The 20,838-nt window shown below is 35.6% G+C and overlaps 1 protein-coding gene across 1 annotated transcript; it reads right to left on the reverse strand.

Moving 5' to 3' along the window:
• Window positions 1-1,182: 1,182 nt before the first annotated feature.
• LOC127876623 (uncharacterized) lies at window positions 1,183-20,634 on the reverse strand. The gene is made up of 22 exons (XM_052421966.1): window positions 20,216-20,634; window positions 19,882-19,955; window positions 17,913-18,014; window positions 16,185-17,138; window positions 15,708-15,920; window positions 15,253-15,391; window positions 14,960-15,126; window positions 14,522-14,844; window positions 14,125-14,343; window positions 11,728-12,029; window positions 11,310-11,430; window positions 10,860-11,051; window positions 9,803-10,723; window positions 9,400-9,567; window positions 8,044-8,302; window positions 7,555-7,721; window positions 7,309-7,430; window positions 6,827-6,973; window positions 5,675-5,844; window positions 5,255-5,445; window positions 4,064-4,271; window positions 1,183-3,954 (listed from the first exon to the last, which is right to left on the reverse strand). The coding sequence occupies exons 1-22, from the start codon at window positions 20,632-20,634 to the stop codon at window positions 1,940-1,942; spliced, it is 7,593 nt and encodes a 2,530-aa protein (XP_052277926.1). The 3' UTR covers window positions 1,183-1,939.
• Between the last annotated feature and the right edge of the window lie 204 nt (window positions 20,635-20,838).

The raw sequence follows: 20,838 nt of genomic DNA on the forward strand, positions 1-20,838 counted from the left end.
TTACAAGTTCATGTGGAATGTTTTGCTCGGATATCAATGTTTTAACCCTGTCCGTAAATTCTGACTTGACTTTACCAAAATCGTACGGGAGATGTTGAATTCCCTTAGTCCCCTTCCGTTTTGTAGAATGCATGCGTTCTAACAGAGATCTAGCCCAAGTGCGACCAATGTCAATGCATCCACCATGCTGACGTAGTAAAAACTTATCATGGTCTTTAATTACCCCGATCGCAACGCTCATTACAATTGAGGTGTTTACAACTCCACCTGCATCACGCAGTTGTCTTATATATTCTTGTATTTTTAAATCCAACTGTTCAGACAATTTGGTTGGCCGCCCACGTTTTGGGGGTCGGAGTTCAGAGACCCCGGTAGGGTGGCATATAGCAGTCTGTCTGTCTGTCTGTCTGTCTGTCTGTCTGTCTGTCTGTCTGTCTGTCTGTCTGTCTGTCCGTCCGAAAACTGTAACATTGGCCATTACGTTTGCAATATTGAAGATAGCAACTTAATATTTGGCATGCATGTGTATCTCATGGAGCTGCACATTTTGAGTGGTGAAAAGTCGAGATCAATGTCATCCTTCAAGGTCAAAGGTCAAAACACAAAATCCAAGGGAAGTAACAAACTTTAAATGGAGATTTCTATTTTATATCATTTTGCAGGTACAGATCATTTTCTCTAGGGAAGTAATATTTTGTAAAGGGATAAAATCAATTTTTTTCAAAGCGGCGCAGTAGGGGGCATTGTGTTTCTGACAAACACATTTCTTGTTTTTTCTTGTAAGTAGGAAGCCTTGAAATTCCGTATGGTACTTTCGTTGACAGACTTTCCCAATTTAGAACTGAAATGTTTGGCAGCCATTGTATTCCCATGCTCTATAGCATAACGTGCCATTTTTGCCTTTTAGTCTGGACTATAACAGGTATACTGCCCGCGTCTCCTCTTTTTTCTCGAAAGAACAGGCGATATTTGGTATTCCCTTTCCACCACAGAATTTAATGTCCCAGCGAGTAGTAATGATGGTGCTGGTAATCCAATACCACATTTTTTTGATTCATTTTCTTTACTCCTTTTAGAACTACTATTTCCTGTAAGCCACTTCAACAATCTTGACTTCGTTAATGCAACTGAACAACTACTAGCAAACAGCAATTTTTGGACAAAGACAAAGACAGAACGAACAACGCTGAAATCATTTTATTTCACAAGATTAGTGTGATCACAAAGCAGTAAAACAGTTTACATAAAACAAGATCAATTTATCCTTAACATAAACAAATATTTCACAACACTAACATTGTTAAAATGTTGTCACTTATAATCCGTCAATCTAACGATCGTTTAAACTAACGATAAGTATCTGACAACCACTCAAAATCGGATTGTATGTACATGTAACCAGCAATAAATTGCAATTTTTTACAACTTTAAATATTTTTATGTCTATTTGATACGGGCCATTCGCTAACATTTCCGCACGCTAAATGCCTGAACAATAAATTACATTATTAAATGAACATTGATAGAAGAACACCTTATGAAAATACAAAATACATAATAAGTACTGTTTCAGTTTGTAACATGACCTTAACTTTAATGTAGTGCAATCACCCTGATCATAATGGACGTCGCTTCTACCCTTTTATCATCTTACCCTCAATGAAAAGACATATCATGCGTATACAATCGCTTATTTAGTTTATATAACACATACATACAATGATTAACATGGACACAAACGATAACTATACGTTAAAATGCAGACAGATTTCCAAACAATGTCAGGGAATGCACAATTTGTCACTTTCATGAACACTGCGATTGCCTCTAAGCATGTATCACTGCATAAACCAGACGTCACTTTCAAATTGTCTCCATGTTCTGTAATGTCTTCCATGTCTTCTAAACGCGTGCGGTTTCTTTACACATACGTAGACAATTATAATAACGGCCAGAAAACTATGACCCCTACCGCGCATCCTATCACGGTAGGCACAATCGAGTATGCGAAAACACTTCCTTGGTTAGGAACTGTACTAGTGATATTGGTCGACCTAGTTGACACTGAGAAAACATTCGATGTCGTAAATTCTCCCGTAGTGGTTGATATGTTTTGAGTTGTGGAAACCGACTTTGTTGATGTAGACTCAGTGGAAGTTGATGAAGTACCGGTTGCGTTTGTGGTTGAAGGCTTTGTTGAGGTAGAAAGATTCCCACCGGTTGGATCTCTTGTAGTATACAGATCATGTGTAGTTGGAGACAAAGTTGGTGTATCTGTGGTTTGATATGTAGTCGTTGTAGAGACTGTCGCGTTTGTTTTTGCAATTGTGGACGATGACGATACGTTTGAATTGGTTGATGTAGACATTTCGCCAGTTGTAGACATCCTGGTTGATCCGTCTTTGGTATAATCCGTAGTGGGTATTGTTACATTTGTACTCGGTTCAGTTGACGTTATGGTTTCGGATGGAGTCGCTGTTTTAAGAGCTGTCGAGCTTGCATTCGAAGATACAGTTGAGGTTTCCGTAGTTGACGTCGCAGATTGTGAAGAGAAAACGGGGGTAGTGGTGTTAATATCATCCGTGATGGTCAATGAAACATTTGCAAGGGACGTTTTTGGAGGAATACCATGGTCCCTCGCCAACAGTGCAATGACAAAAACACCAGGATTAAGTGGCGTAACAACAGTCAGCGATGCGGTCGAAGACGAAGTTTTCTTTATCATAAACACGGTGGTGTTCGACATCATGAGTATGTCTATCTCATCGTTATCCAGGTCGTATGTTACAACATTTAGTACAGTAGACCCCACAGGTGTGACACGTCGAACCTCCTGAACTAAGGAAGTCATGTTAAATTTAGGTGCATACATGTTTTCACTACCGTATGTTAGTTGATATGTCGTGTCGCTGGACATGTTCGATGAATTGGAAACGTAGTCAAACAGGTGAATTAATGTTTTATTTTTGATATATGTTGTTTGCCAAACATTCTTTTGGAGCAATAACGGTCGATGTCCATCAACAGCTTCCGCGTATATCAGTTTTTCATTGGGTCTAAATGTGTTTTCCAATCTGCTATATATCCAGTTGCTCACATGTTTTTGTATTATTATGGTAATATTTGTGTAGCTTTTGTTCATCGATCTGACAAACGATGGTGCAGTAACGTTTGTAATATTCGCGTGTGTAACGGCCATAACGTCCAACCCGCTATAGCTATTATAAAGTCGATCAGGAATGTCATCAATATCAATAAAGTCGTTCACTAAAAAGTCATCTAATCCGTCATCCTTATCTGCGTTTTCAATGCGAACAAGATGAAACAGTTCGTGGTATCCTAAATCGTCCAGGAGAGACAACTGAGGATCTCCGAGTGGATTTATGTTCTCGAATGTTGCGCTGTAGTTATAGAACTTTCCCATGAGCGATGACGTCATTAACCATCGCGCTGTTTTAGTTTGAGAGGATGTTATATCCCCAAAATCAACAGTCAGTGATGGCGTAATTGAGTTCGATCCCATTTGCGCACCAATTATTTCGAATGATACTAACAATCCTTTATCATTCTCGATTATTTCCGGCTGGCCGGATGTTATCTTTAACGCGCGGGCAATACCAAACCCCTTATTCATAACCATAACTGCAAGACTAAATGGAACAACTGGTTCCACTGTCTGTGTCATCGGATTGTCTCCTTGGACGTATTTTTCATGGAAATAGTGAACAATAAGACTAGGGTTTGGCTTAACCGTTATTGTATCCGGAAGCAAAGGCAATGCAAACTCTGATCCACCTACGCTATATGACAATGTCCCGCCAACGTCATACTGAGTGTCGTCTTGAGGTGCAGCGGTCGAGTAAGGGATTATCAACCACTCGGCTGACCCTGAGGTGTCCTTTTGAAGACTGCCAGTGCCATCTACCCCACTTAGTCCAATCAGTGTTGGCTTTCCTGACAGAAAAAAACGCACACATTTAATTTGCGAAGTTTCCTACTTATTTTAACACTTACAAACGGAACACAAATACGTCATATTTCTGTTAGAAACCTAAAACATTACCAATGGAAAATTTGTCGATGTAATTCGCTGAAGATCCATAAGTCGGTCGGATTTCTATCTGAACTTTGATGTTTTGAAGGTCAGAGTTTTCCCCATTTTCCATCTCCAGGCGAGCAGTAAATGCATCGCGAGTAAGAACCAGTTCTTGGAGAATGCGAACTCTAACTCTTGCACAAACACCGTCCTCCTTCGAACCTCCTTCCGACCTCTGAACACAGATAATTATGATAACTTGAACTCGGCCATACTGCAAAACTTTTGATAATACTGTCCAAAATGTATGTAAAATATTAAATTAATACCAATTTTACAAAAATAGTTCATAGTAAGTGTCAATGAGTTTAAAATGTTAGTCGCCAAAGTTGAAAATGTAGAATTCAATGCATATAGTTAATAATTGCTTATAAAAATCAACATATATTATTAAAATAAGGAACGGTTTGCTAATTTAATAAAATTGCAATCCCCTCTTTTGTTGTTGAATTTTAATCGTGATGCTAAAAGATACTTTTATTAACAATTGTAAGTTTGGTTCATAAGTGTGGGCAAAGTGTGGGTTTCGGAATTATAAACACACATTGCTTTTCCCTGACGGTGAAAATGTGTTTTATGTGCCTTTATTTAGTGCGTTTGTGCTGTGTCGAGTCATCTATATTGTTTGAAACTGTTTGGAAATTTATCATTTACCATAAACAAATAAATCTTCTTGCTATGGTAATAATAAGACGTTTCTCCTGCTTGTTTACCGGGAATTTTAATTTGCTTTATTTGGCTAATGTCTTTATTAGTAATTTAAAGGTAATATATGTATATTTATTTTATGTTTTGTAGTGGTTTATAGAAAAATGTCAGTGATTTAAAACTGAAAATTCATCGTTTAAAAGAGTAAAAAAGGCGTAAAATTATCGATAATTTTCCATGTAATACAGTGGAATGACGTAGTTTCCATGACGTTATGACGTCATTATTTCAGCAAAAATACAATACTGCATTTGTTAGCATAAAAATAAAAATAAAATTGGTTGGATTTGGTGGAATATTGATTTTTATTCACTCGTGATTATATAACAATTTTATTTTTACTCGTGAACATATTTTTTATGATATCTCGTGAATTAAAATCTATATTCCACCAAATCAAACCAATATCCATTATATTTTTATCAGAACAGATTTACATAAGCCACAAACCTCTTTTTCCTCTGCTTGTTTGTAGACAGAAGATGCATTGTCATATTGGAAAAATATGTTAGCATAACCCTTTGCCAAGGCGGCATCTGTGTCGGTTTGATACTGTTGAATTTTGGGTTTTAGGCGAGACAGACTTATCACACCGCCTGTGTCTTCCAGTTCTGTAAGACTGCCGTTGTTCCACGCAGATGCTGAGAAAGTGATTAAAACAACTCTAACACTTTAGAAGAAATACTTTATACAATTAAACTCAATTACATAGTTTCTGATTACAAAGTACAATTCAAATGATGGGTTAAACAACAGGTGTGGATTCACCTGCTCATTGTACAAACATGGGCACACATTGCTTAAATGTCATAGGTATCGATTGTTTACTTTGTATGACAAACGTTGTAAAATAAATGTACGTGAGAATACCTGTGTTATTCCACCGTTCCAGAAATCTACTCATAATCGCCTTCGAGGTTTCGTTTTTTACGAAGTTTATAATAGATGTGCGTTCTTGTTCCGAAAGCATTTGACCCAAGTCAGTATCGTCCGCTACAGTCTGTTTGAACGTTTGGAACCATGAGGTTTCAACATCGAACCTTAAATATATATTGATAAGAAATAATCCCCGTTTAATATGCAACGTGACTTAAATGCATGCTGTAAAATATATTAAAGTTTACGTTAGTTAAAACATTGAACTTTAAAAAAAAACTTTATCAGGATGCAAAACACCAAACACAACGGCCATGTAAATAAAATCGCCTTTTAAACCCACTTTCTGTTAAATATATAATTTAAACGAGTAGACTAAATCAGACAAAACTATTTTTTTTAATTGTTGCAAATCATACTTGTACGCCGAAAAGCACTGAACAAGATCAAAGCGTTTAAATAAAAACAGTTTATAGGTATGACTGCGTTGATTTAAAATTTGCAGCTCACATAATATATTTTTTAAACACAATTACACAACTACAGCTTAAGCAAATGCGGAAAACTTCCAATTTCTTAATGTGATTATTTAAATCAGCGTCGATGCAGTGTTTTAAAGCTTAGATTATAGCACGCTCAATAAATTTCGCCTAGCCGCTGTACAAACAGACGAAAAGAAATGCGTCATTTGTTGCATATACAAGTTACAATTTTACTCTACAAATCCGTGAAGATAAACATTTAAAACCAATATGAACGAACAATTAACGAATCATTAAACTGTACAACTGTTCGTGAAAATATTCAATGTTTTCCGTATGAGATCTATGCTAAATGTATATCGTAATTAACATTTGTATTTGTTACTTGAATTGTTCCTATATTAAAATAAGAGATACTGACGTTTTCTAAAAACTACTTAATAAATCATAGGATTTTCAAAGAAAAAAACCCACTGCTGCCCATGCTGATAAGCCCAGGTACATATGTGTCATTGTAAAACGTGACGTGTCTAAGCGGTCTCTGAATATGGTTGCAGTGCGTTGAATTCACTTAGCATGGCGCAAAAACTGTAATGCTGCTTAAAATAAGAACCCGTTTTACAAAGCATTAAAGCGTGTCAAAGCACTTACACACTGCACTTACATTGCTTCGTCTCCGAAGAACTCACTCATTATCTGCAAAAAGTTGCCTATAGGCTTTGACGTCTGCATCATGTTATTTACGACGTCAGAACTGATCTCTCTGCGCCGTCGGCCCACATCGCAATTATCGACAACGTCACCAATGCATCTAAAATTAATTCAAATCCATATTTTATCACCAAGTAACAATTTTACAACATATAAAATTATTTCTAATGAAGGAAATTGAAAAAATATCAACAAAAAGGTATTAACACTTAATCAAGTTGTTAATGCCACAACAGGAAATATAGAATACACGCCAAACTCAATTTGATAACTTATATGCAGATTCCTTTTAGAAAATATGATCACCTGCTTTTGGTGATATTACTTTTTATTAAGAATATTGAAGCCCAATAATTTTTAGATAACGGGCGCTCGAGTCGAGCGGCGCATAGTTCGGAATAAGGCAATATATAGACCAACTGAATACCCGATTACCTAACTGTGGTATACATCACTCCACATAGGCTGCAGATGACACCAAACACGCATGCCATCGCTGTGTCCGCTATAGCCAAAATGGCGTATAATGTGAAGAGAATAAAATCGCCGTTGCTTTTCTTCAAAGGAAATACAAATAACATTGTATTATAAAACTGCAATCATACTGCCGAACACAAGCTTTACACAAAAAAAATAGTATAATGTTTAAAAGAAGAAATAGAAACAGTGTAAGTTTCATACCGCATATGACAGTCCTAAATCCGTTATTGCGTAGCTACAACCAATTATCGGGTGGTAAGCCAACGCGCAACTTTTTATCAGGGTTTTTGCACAATCACATGATAGTGGAGTTGTTGGACTGTATTCAACAGAACTGCCACTTCCGGTATTAGCTCCTCCTCCACTTACTGCAAGCAACGCAAGCAAGTATTAAATTCTTATATTTAGCTTTTGTCCATACGAATTGATGAGCTAGTTCTTACCATGTTATTTATTTCCAAAAAGAAATACATGCAATTAGTATTAAGCAACTTGTGTACAACTGCATATCTAAAATGTTTTGTATTTAGTAATTATCGAATCAGGTAAGAACTTTGCTTGTCTTGTTTTGTTAGACGTTCATAACAATATTTAAATCCACCTTATTTTCATAATACGCAACATGATAAATGTCTTATTAATAACGATTTGCAAACAGGCAATCTTATGTTTTGCTGCGCATTAACTTACAAGATATACCACCACCAACGCCACGACCACCGCCGCCACTAGATAGTCCACACGGCATAGGCCGCCCGTCGGGGGTCTCGCGTACCAAGCTGATGTCAATAGCACGAGTTTGCAATGCACCACAGTCGTAATCATAGAGCATTGCCAATCCACATATAACAGCCGCAACAATATTGCGCTTTGGCCTAGTTTTTAATGTTGCTTCAATCGGAACAATTATTGATGTGTTTGCTTCAACGCTGCCGATGTCATCGATGACCTGAAATCATAGGTAAACTAACTGACTTATCGTATCATTTATAACCCATCTAGAGTATGTTATGTAATAATTGAACTAACATGTATTATAATTATATTAATAATTACATAAACGTATAATGATGATTATAATGATGATAATAATTATTATTATTGTTATTTTAATTAATATTATTCTGATAATAATAATACTTATTATTATAATATTTATTATTATTATTATATTATTATCATTATTATTGCAGCAACAGTAGCAGCAGTAGAAGTAGTAGCAGTTATAGTAGGAGTAGTAGTAGTAGTAGTAGTAGTAGTAGTAGTAGTAGTAGTAGAAGTAGTAGTAGTAGTAGAAGTAGTAGTTATAGTAGTAGTAGTAGTAGTAGTAGTAGTAGTAGTAGTAGTAGTACAATGTACTTGTAGTAGTAGTAGTAGTAGTAGTAGTAGTAGTAGTAGTAGTAGTAGTAGTAGTAGTAGTAGTAGTAGTAGTAGAAGTAGTAGTAGTAGTAGTTATAGTAGTAGTAGTAGTAGTAGTAGTAGTAGTACAATGTACTAGTAGTAGTACTAGTAGTAGTAGTAGTAGTTATAGTAGAAGTAGTAGTAGAAGTAGTAGAAGTAGTAGTAGTACTAGTAGTAGTAGTAGTAGTTATAGAAGTAGTAGTAGTAGTAGTAGTAGTAGTAGTAGTAGTGGTGGGTAGGTAGTAGTAGTAGTAGATGTAGTAGTAGTAGTAGAAGTAGTAGTAGTAGTAGTACAATGTAGTAGTAGTAGTAGTAGTAGTGGTAGTAGATGTAGTAGTGTAGTAGTAGTAGTAGTAGTAGTAGTAGTAGTAGTAGTAGTAGTAGTAGTAGTAGTAGTAGTAGTCATCGTCGTCGTCGTCGTAGTAGTAGTAGTAGTATCATTCTCATTATTAATATTATTTCGATTAATATTAGGGTTATTGTTATTATCATTATTATTTAATACTAATACTACTATTACTACTACTACTTCTACTAATAATAAATAATAATAATATTAATGTTCGTAGTTTCATTATAAACATGTGCAAATGTTGCTTCTTTAAAAACTTCATCGAAGTTCTAAAAAGCCGATAACGAACATACCGTTTTAAATTTCAGGTATGGATGGCCCTCCGGAAGAGAAAATCTCACATTGTTCGCTCTTATAAGGCCATGATTAGTGATTTTGAAGTTGATGGTGTCTTCCTCTCCGATCTCGTATGGTATAGTGTTGATATGGGAAGGCTCTATAGTAACAACTGGCATAGGTACCTGTAACATGTTTTTTTTCTGGTGAAAACACATGACAGTCAGCACATTATACCTAACAATATCGATGTGCTATGCTGAAAAAGGACGCGGCTACTATACTATAAATACAATTATAAGCAGATATAATTGAGGTTACGATTTAATTATATATGTTTTAGTAGGAGAATAGAGTTATAAAATTGAAAACTATTGTTATGCTTTTATATGTTTAAAAAAGGAACATAAATTGCATTACGTTCGTTTCGAATGTCGATTCAAGCTGAATGATATATTTATCCTGGAATGTGGTTGGAGTTACTGTCCAAGTATATTTTACAGCAATTCTTTGCAAAAATATATCTCTGTGTGTTTCATTAGCACCAGCAATAATAACAGCACTATAGCTGCCGTGGCCATCTGCTTCTGCTCTAAATGTATATCGGTCTTCGTAGAGGTTTTCAAACACAACATAACCCGTTTCGTTTGTTGTGTAGAACGTTTGTGCATACTGTCTTCGAGGATTTGAAAGTGAAACCTTTGCACCTGAAACCAATGGAGAACCTTCCGCAAAGTACGTGTATTCATCTTTAATCGTGAAGGTGAGATTAAACCGCTGCAGTGATGTGACAAAGAACTCGTATTGTAAAGGAGTAGAAGTCAGCTTTGAATTAACATAAATAGTTCCGTGAAATTCTCCTAAAGCGGCGTTCGATCCTATGGTTACACCAAAGGTCATCTGTGCTTCACCATCCGGGGGAATACCGAGTTTATCTCCAGTGACAACATCCTCTGAGCTATTAACTAAGGACAGCGACACCAGCGTTATTCGTGGATCGTTCGGTAGACTTATATCAATATTTGTTGCAGCAACCTTACCAATATTCTTAATGCCAATGTTAAAAAATCGTTGAGTTCCGCGTAAAATATTTGCACTGATGGAATTTGGAAGAAACGATAACACGGGTTTTTGAATTGAAAGACGAATGTTTATCCTGAGGCGAGTTGTAGTTCCGTGGTCAGATGCAAAAACAATATAAATTGTGCCATAAAGCGGTCTAGCATTCCGTATAACTAAATCAAAAAGAAATGGGTCTCGAGGCTTCAAAACTGCAATATCTGCAACAGCGATTACGTTGTCCACATTTCGCTTAATAAATGTATCCTCTATTCCATCTACCTGAAAGTACATATTAAAGATGATATAAGTTTCATCAAAATAAGTATTACACTAATTTAGATACTTGTTGAAATATGTATCTTGAATATGATTTTTTATACAATATACATTGTCATTTTATGACAAAACACCGTACCTTGATTAAAATGTTATTAATGTTGTACTCTCCAACATTCAGTAGTTCTGATATGTTGTACACAGTAACAGTTCCATCCGGACTCAGAATAGTTTCATCGACGTTGACCGAGGGCGGTATACACTGCATGCCAAGCACGGACCAGGATATCTGCGGTCCCAAATCAGACCTCGAACCTGGGTGTCGCGCGATCTTTATTGGAACAAAATAACATCAACGTAATACTGGAGAAACAGACTAATAGCAAAAATTTGCAAAAGAAACAACTACATTTCAACAACAACGTAATTTAATATATTTGTAATTAATGGACTAAATTACTTTTAAATAAAATACACGTAACATTCATTTAATTGCGTAAAATATTATTTAAAGCATGTTTTTTAATTAAAAGCAACTTGCTTATTGCATTCAAATCAATGCATACAGATGCATAATATCAATTCTTACCACATTAAATAATCCGGATTCATCAGCTTTTGGGTAGTATGTTGTTGTGAAGACGCTAGGCTTCAGTGGGTTGGACCATTCGTTTAGCACCGTTTGCTCTCCGGTTCGAGCATTAATTACGCTGAATGATAATCAGATTTCAAAATTATATTATTTCTACTATAGATGGTGAGCCATAGACTAGCACATAGTTAAACATTAAATTAATTATTCAGAATGAATGAAATACAAACTCGCATACGTGAAATAAATTACGCTACATGAAAACAAAGCATTTGGATAAATTTTAAGTGTGTATAAGTATATATTAATTCAGTATAAACTCGCATGTTATAATGTATAAGAAACAAATTTAAACTATATAATATGTTTAAAAAATCGACTCGCAAGAGACACATAATGGATGTAATATACTTACACAATCATCACAGGCACCATTTTTACTTTCGAAGTAAAATTTATATAGCCCGATATCTGCACCGGTCGAGGATACGGAAGAATTCGATTGGAGTCGCTTTCATTCACAAATGGGACATACGAGATTGGCACGGATAAGTTCCAGGTTACTGTGTCCTGTCCTATAGTGTTCGAAGCTTGCACCCTAAATATGTATGGATTGATATTTGCTGGAATACTCTTCCATGAAACACGCCCACTTCTTTCATCTAAGCTCAAACCTTTAAAGCCTTCTAATAACGCCCATCGCACTGGTTGATCACCCTAATAATATATTAAGAGTGGTATGTAGCTAAAGTAATAATTATATAATAAGAACAGTAACGCTAATGCAAGCACTTAATACTGTAAGTTTTCGACGAATGCAGAAATGCGCTAAAGTTGTGTTCAGGTTTTTGAGTGGATAAAATCAGATTTTGGTTTAGGTGGTTAATGCGTATGTGATAAAAGAAATAAAATAAAGATATTAATATTGTTTTTATTTCTGTAATTTTTGCCGTTAAATGCCTTCTTTTTCCAAATTAAAAGTATCTTCTACATTTGAGCTATTTGGTCTTTATAGTTTATGTCCAATTCATTGTGTAAATCTAAGTGATAATGAACGTATTACAAGTGTCACTTGCTTAGTTCAATTGAAATTTTTAATGCAGTATTTATCCTTTTGGAACATATCTTTTTGTGTCAAAGTGAGCTTTCCGTAAAGAGATACATGAGAAATAGTAGAATGTATGTAATGTTTCATTAATACTTTAACCAGTTCCATTGAAAAAGAAGTGTTGTATCACATGCAAAATGTGCCTAATTATGTTTATTTTAATTATTATGATTATACCTTAAGTGTGTGCATAATTTCTGAATGTACAAAAGTATATTTCTGCGCAAAGAATAAAGATATAACAAGATAATGGGTCTCCTTAACGACACCAACGAAGAATGGGAAAGAATTTAGATAGACTCATAGAGGGTGGAACTTTTTGTCAGCGGATACGTCATTTTTTCAAATATGTGACACCAAGGTTTGATATCAGGACCAAAATTAAAGACAGAAAGTGTCTCATCTTAGTGATACTGTATCCATACGTTGATCACTAACAGAACAGTATTATTGGCGTCGCACTGAAGTGCGGCGACTCGTATGCAATATGTTTTTTTTTCGCTTATGGGAGAAGTTATTTTACGGATCAATGTATACATTTTTGTTGTCCGAATATCTTGCATAGTGGTGATTGTTTGTGTAAATCAGTGTAAATAAGTACTGCATTTGTGCCTCTTATATTTACTACATTTATTGCCAATAATGCAAAGCTAATTCTTTTATTTAATAACTGATCACAGGGACTGGGCAATAATAAAAGATCACAGGAACTGGGCAAATACGCGAACCGGTGAAACTTTCTGGTTTTGTATAAAAACAAAACATAATCAAAATATATTTATTTTGTGGTTTTTCTAACAATAGCGCAGAGTTTTGTTGTTCGAGATTTGGTTAATGCGTATTTTCTTCAATTTTACAAGACGACAGCAATTACAAGGTTTATTGCTTTATTGATAACCGTTACACTACAGTCACTTATTAATATCTTAGTTAGAAGGTGATTTTTCAAGCGGTTCCGTAGTGTAGTGGTTACACGCTTGCTTCACATGTGTGAGGCCCAAGGTTCGAGCCCCAGTAGAATCAAATTATTTTATTTGTGTTCTATGTCAACTTCTTGTTTTGATGTAGACATTTTAGTTTAAATAAATATGCCGTTTTATTGTAACCTTTTTTGTTTTTATTATGCCCATGAAATATATGTGTGAGAGGGTGGGGTAGGGGTTTCGTAAACACATTAAAACTTTTACAGTGTTTTCATATCAATGAGTACTCAACTCCTATCGTAAATGAGCAACGTAAGAATAAGTTCAGAATCATCTCCCCTTGAAGTTGAGAAAAATATTAAATTACGCTTTCAAGATGAAGTAGATTTTTTAAAACCTACACAGTTCTGTTCCATTAATGAAAACTGCACACGGGTGCCAGTAAAAAAAGGAAACCAATGTAAATAAAATGAACCATGACATATTTGGGGGTTACAACACAAAATCATAGATAATGGTTATTTTGGGGTTATAACACAACATCATAGATAATGGTTATTTGGGGGTTATAACACAAAATCATAGATAATGGTTATACCAGTATCTTTTTCTATTTTGTTTAAAATAATCGGCCAATATATTAATATTTACAGTAGAAAAAAATCGTTCCATGTAACTTCATTGAGTGCCTTTTACACTGAAATTCCCGACGCCCTTTGATGCTTTGCATCAATACTTATCTTGTATATGTAAACATATATTTGAAAGTCCGCAATTTAACCTGTGTCAGACCCAGTTCTAACATGTAGTCGTCAAACTCGTTAGCTGCCTGTGGCACGGGAGGACGCGCAATGACCGGGCGAAGTAATTCCATTGTGCAGTTATCGCCATGCCATGGTAAAATGCAGGAACATACACCAAAGATGCACAGGCCATGTGGCGGGTTGAGGTTTCGGCCACACGCTTCTATTGGACAGGATGCGTAAAAAGCGTACATTATCTGGAAGTAGTTAATAAACATTGAAACATTTTGAAACCTGACCGTTTTTATCAATCCTATATCTTTTTAGTTTATAAAACATTATGTTCTTGTTTAAGTGTACACAATGTCTAAAACATTTAAATAGATTCTCATACTATTGAAATTGTTATCTGGATTAGTAAAATTACTACCTAACCTTATTATTCGTGAAATGTACTCCATCTTGAGATATCTCAACCGTCACCACGCCTTCAGGATGCTTTGGCGCCACGCATACAACGTGATCCCACGCCTTCCACGTACCATTGGAAATGACATTGCCGAATTTACAGACGTACGAGCTGCTTTCCTGGAAGTTGTGTCCCCACACATGTACTGTGTTTCCTCCTTTATCAATTCCCTGGCGGGGTACCACATCAAGAACAGTGACGAGAGGCAGACATTCCGGGTCATAGAAAGCTTCACTGCATTTGTCGCAGAGGGCGCCCGTCCAGTTGTCAGTATTGCAGACACACAATCCTGTTTGAATAATTTATACATTATGAGATATAATACTGACCAATGCTACAGAACAAACTGCGATCAATATTGTCTTTGTGTTGTGCTCTCACCGTGTACAGAAAATGAGTTCTACCTGTCATTAAGTCACACTGTCCATGTTTGCAGTTTGGACAAGGTCGACATTCTTGTCCCCAGTGAAGCGGTACACAACTGCTGCAGTTACTTCCGGTGAAACTCACAGCGCACGTGCACGTGTCTGGTCGAATGCAAAACCCATGCCCACTACAGTCATTCACATTACTGAAACAAAATGTCGGCACTTGCGTAAGCAAAATGAAACCGTTTATGATAAATAAATGATAAATAAATGAACCTGATCCACATGGACGAGTTAGGGTTTCGAGCGGAAAAAATCATGGTACTTACATGCATGACGCGCGGATGCACAGTTTTCCGCTCCAACCAAGATTGCATTCGCATTCGTTTGGTCCAACACATATACCATTGCCATAGCATCGATTGATCCCCGCACAATCATATTCGGTGCACATGGGGCCTGTCCAACCTTTTAAATAGAAAACGGTGTAATTATAACCTGTTTAAATAATACTAATGCCGATGGGAATCCTTCTATGATCAATCATGCTTTGCGTTACAAAATAAGTAATTGTCGGTGATCAAACATACACAAATGAAAAAAATACTACTGTAATAATACTAATACAATTTATTATTAAGTTTACTGGTAAACAGAAGAACAGTATAATAATATAAAATAGTCGTAACATAGCATTATGTAAATGCCATTCGAATATACAAGTGAACATTTAGTTGAATGGTAAGTAAAAGACAAAATCGAGTCTTATTTAAACCATTCGTACCCGTCGTACACCGGCACATGTTCTTTCGGACGCATTCTCCTTGGTTGCTGCAGTTGTTTACGCCACTACAATCCATTTCACGCGACGCTAATGTGGGCGTGACGTTGAAACGTGCTAAGCCAGGGTCTCTACGTTGGTCGGATATTCTACTGAAAACTTTAATTCCATCGGAATTTCCCCACCAGTTCTTTGTAACATTTAAGTTTCTGTCTGCTGTAAACGAAATCACACCAAAACACGATGATACGTTGTGGAAATATTTAACTAATTCATAAATACTAATAAATAATGATACAAACTCCTGTTTTGAACAGTCTTATATTCTGTAGTGTGTACCAAAGTGGCTTAGAATATATAATGCTAAATACGAGTTATCACTAGCTGAGACTATTAGAGTAACTCTTTGAGAGGTGTTATTATGGATAAAAGCATAACATTTGGTTAAAAAGATTATAATATGAGAAAACAATACCACACCTTTAAGAGTTGTGAATACGTCAAATGTTGAAGCTGGATTGTCAAATATGTTCTCCACTATTTCAGCATAAAATGCATTCGCTAGGACAACACCATCAGTAGCTTTGTTATCGATGAGTTGATTGTAAATGAACGCCCCGTTAAAACGCGGCAAGTCAGAATCCAGTAAATGAACAATACATGAACTACTTTGTATGTTTTCAAAAACATTAGTAGAAATCTCATAATTTCGGTTGTCACTTGTGTGTGAATATCCAGACGCTGTTATCGTCGAAAAGCATTCAGGTCTTTTGTTACATATTGAGTCCTTCATAACATTGTTGCTGAAAGAAGTTTGTTCAACATTCCAAGTGTTAATGATGATACCACAAGAGTTTGTGAATGTGTTGTGATCTATTTCAACAGATCGATTCCTTTTATTATAATACGTATACGTAGAGAACCTCAGATGAAGAACATCCCAAGAAATATTTTGGAAAACATTATTAGTGATTGAAATTCTGTTCGGGGTTGCATAATTGCTAATGTCAATTATAACACCCTGAGACGAATTATTGATAGCACAGTTAGTGATAGATACGTTTCCTGATTCAGAATTCGAGTTGTATGTGATCGAGACCGCAGCGGCTGAAATGTTGCTGATAAGTACAGTTCTCAGCTCTATCTGACCTGAAGAACTTGACACTTTCACCCCTGTGCTGCTGTTCCGAACTTCAAGCCCCTCGATGATCGAACTTCCGATGCCGTTTACAAACAGTCCATTATTACGACAATGTGCCAGTATAGAAGACTCAAAACTATATAATCGTTTTTCAACTGTTGGGTAGATGGTGAAGCAGTCTTTTGATGAGTTCGATATAAAGATCCTCTTAATTTGGAAGTGTGGAACATATGTTATGACCCCATGGAAGGTACCTGATATATGAGTATCAAACAGCAGCGTGTTGTCATTTTCTGTAAAAACAAATAAGCATATGCTTTAAGATCATCAATTATTTACGTTCATAATGTGTATGTTGTAAGGAAATGCATAACCGCACTTCTTTTGAATTCTTTTGAACCGCAGCCGTACACTTTAGCAATGCCTAAATTCCCGTAACCACTTAAATATATGTTAAGAAGAGACTTTCTTGAAACGAAAAATATCATTAAAGCGGAAAGTGTCGTCCCTGATTAGCCTGTATGGACTGCACAGGCTAATCTGGAAAGACTCTTTACGCACATGCATATAACCCCCTTTTCACTGAGCACGGCCCATATGTATTTCGCACTTGCTGAAGCGACCCTTAACATAATACTATTGCTCTCGTAAGGAACGCTTCATGAACACAAATTATCTATCTAACAATTTAAAAATTAACAACAAACTCCGGAGTCTACTTAATTTAAGCCCTAAGTCTACCGCATTTTTAAATAACCCATAGGTTATTAAGAAAATTATCTGCTAACGTAAATCACAACACGTTAATATAAAGTTAAGATAGACCGAACGTAACTTATAATGCATAAGCAATAAAGACTAGTTTTTAGTACCAATTAAGTTGAACATCGCTTAGAAATGTTTCATATATGCTCATTGTATAATAGTTTTATAAAAGCTCTATAATTTTCTTGTACGAAATTAAATCTACAGTTTTTAACATTGATTTTATTTAAAGAAAGCATGGCCTGGCCATATTAGATTAAGTCACGTTAACTATTTATATTCCAACACTAATTTAAAGTTACCTAGAGACGAGGTTCCGTTGATGATTACACCATACCAGATGTGACCATCAATGGCATTGGTCAGCCGAACGGAACTATTCTCACCAATCGATTTCAGTGAACCTACATCCACACACATTTTGCAAAAATATAGAATATATTTCAATATCATAGACATACTAGTAAACCGGTATTATCGATTTTAAAATGATATAAAATAGTACTTGAATAATCTAATGTTATTAATTAGCTGAATTCATATTGGCTTTGTTATTGAGCTGAAGACAGCCGTATTGGCATGAGGCCGCAGGACAATACGGCTGTCTGAAGCTCAATAACAAAGCCCATATGAATTCAGCTAATTAATGACAATTTTATTAATTAACTTTATAATATTATTCAGCAAGAAAAGGAACACAATGTGACAGGTCGCGAAATTATGGTATCGGGTCCGTTCGCCCTAGTTACACATTCGCCCTGGGTTCGTTCGCCCTATACTTTCAGTGGCATATTTGGGGTATAAACAGTTGATTTTTCACACATGTAAGCAAGTGTGTACCGTTATTAATTAATACAAAAAGCAATTAGTGAAAATTACTGGTCTTTTAACATAACATAACATAACATAACGTTTATTCGGCATTAAATAGCATATTGCAAATGTATAGCCTATACACAGTATGTGTTTGAGATAGTTGCAAAATTTACCCGAATAACATTCCAGCCACACTGGATCCACTACCGTGGTTTTTAATACAACTCAGAAAGACAATAAGGATTGAAAAGTTACTTATTGCCATTAGTAATTGCATTTGTAATGTGTAAATCCTCCATGATTTCGAATTAAGTTTTGCTTCGGTGCTCATTGTAAGGTTACAGTATACTAAATAACCGTTTCATGTAGTTGTAAGGTTACAGTATACTAAATAACCGTTTCATGTAGTTGTAAGGTTACAGTTTACTAAATAACCGTTTCATGTAGTGCTGTACTCTCTAAAAAAATACCACAGTTTGTTCGAAGGCATGTTGTACACTTTAAACTATTCTTTTTGCTTTATCTTTTGGAGAAAGTAGTAGGGCATGAATAGGTGCTCACTACTAAATCCCTGAAATATGATAAACTAATAGACTAAAGTAAAACATTGCACTGAAAAAGGTAACATTCCACTATAAAACGGCTGGAAAAAAAAGTTGCAAAAACAGTCGATTTTGACTTTTGACAAGTTCTTTTTTGGTTCGTACATGACATATCTTTTATATTGCACAATCGACTCCGCTTAGAATGGCCTTAAAGAAAATGTATGGTTATGGGGGTCTCTATGTGCAAAATGTTGCGTTTATTTTCGCTTAAAGATGTCGCTTTTACATTGAATTATATAGGGAAACTATTTAGTATATTGTGACCTTGTAACTTGAAAATGTCCAAAGTTGTTATTTATGTACGCTCAAATATTGAACCTTACTGTTATGGTTACACTGCACTCTTGTTATTGTCGAAAAAGGGTGCTGAATATATTAAGGGCTACTTTCTTTAAGTATATATTTAAAGATTTAAGCTTTTGCACCAAAACTAAGCATATAACTTCAAAATGGCGTCCAAAATTGTCGAAATTTTATATTCTCATATAAGGCCGAGTTTTTCCTGGTTTCTGATTGGCTGAATCTCGTATTGGCCGACCTTTTTCCGTATTGGCCGTGTTTTTTTTCCATATTGGCCGCCTTTTTCTCGTATAAGGCGAGTTTCGAGATTTATTGGCGAGGCACAACTTATATTGGGCGAACAAATTGAACACATTCTCGTCTAATATTATAAAGTTCATTAATAATACTTATCAAAGTTACCGTTAGAATGCGATAATCACATCATTAAAAGAAAACATATATTAAAATAGGCGAATATCATACTTTAACATGTTGAATGATAGGCCTATAGGTAAAGACGTTTTACCACGGCTATGTTATACAAGCGTATTATATTGTTTGTACAAACCTTGCACATATATTCCTCGGTATGGGAGAAAACGCAGTTCAACACCTGTCTCAACGTAGAGAGAAACTCCTGGCCTGTAAACATCACGTGCTAATAGTGTATTTTCATTTATATTAATATGCCAAACCCCACTTACAACCAAACAACATGCACTACCCATTTTCAACGTCAGTAAATCTAGATTTCTGAGTTTTGTCTCATTGTTTTTGTTTGCTATATGGTGCATGCAATTGACAATTTAATAAATATTTTTGATTGCTGATAGCTTATGCACTCAGGCTTTTTAAACCGAAGTTTGCACTAAGAAAAGCAGAAGAAACACTTGTATACTTACCGAATCACAATTGAACGTTGTATTAGTATCGGTATTGGGAAGTCTGATTTCGCCAGTTGCGTGTTCCTGGTAATTTCACCACCAAATGTTCCATGAGCGCTACTTTTGTTGAAGTTTTCGGGTGATGTCAACTGTGTCAACATGTTATCCCCATAGTAAGGTATATATGAAACGTAACTGAGCCCCATGTTTTTTTCGAATCCACAAATCGTGTTTACAATTTCTGAAAGATTCTTACTTCCCCAGTAATTATGAATGGCATTAATACTATACGAAATTTCGAACCCAGGCGCCTGAAGTGCACAAGAGGGATGGGCAAGTGCTTCGAACACATTATTTTGCATATCAAGTTTAGTTGCAAAAGGGATATCTATGGTTGACGTGGCAAACATATTTGATAAAAAGGTATTGAAAGACATGTTGACATACGCTCTTCCGTAAACATCTTCTATTCTTATTCCATAGTAACCGGTATTGTTGGCAAAACGGTTTTGATTGATACTGATATTATCATAGGTGGTCAATCTGAATTTTACAACTGCTTTTTGTCGATGATTTTCGGTGTAATTAGACATTGTATTGTTCACAAAAGTTATGTTATTAAAAAAAGATGACCCATAACT

The sequence above is a fragment of the Dreissena polymorpha genome, chromosome 4 (genome assembly GCF_020536995.1).
Source record: "Dreissena polymorpha isolate Duluth1 chromosome 4, UMN_Dpol_1.0, whole genome shotgun sequence".
Lineage (NCBI taxonomy): Eukaryota > Metazoa > Mollusca > Bivalvia > Myida > Dreissenidae > Dreissena > Dreissena polymorpha.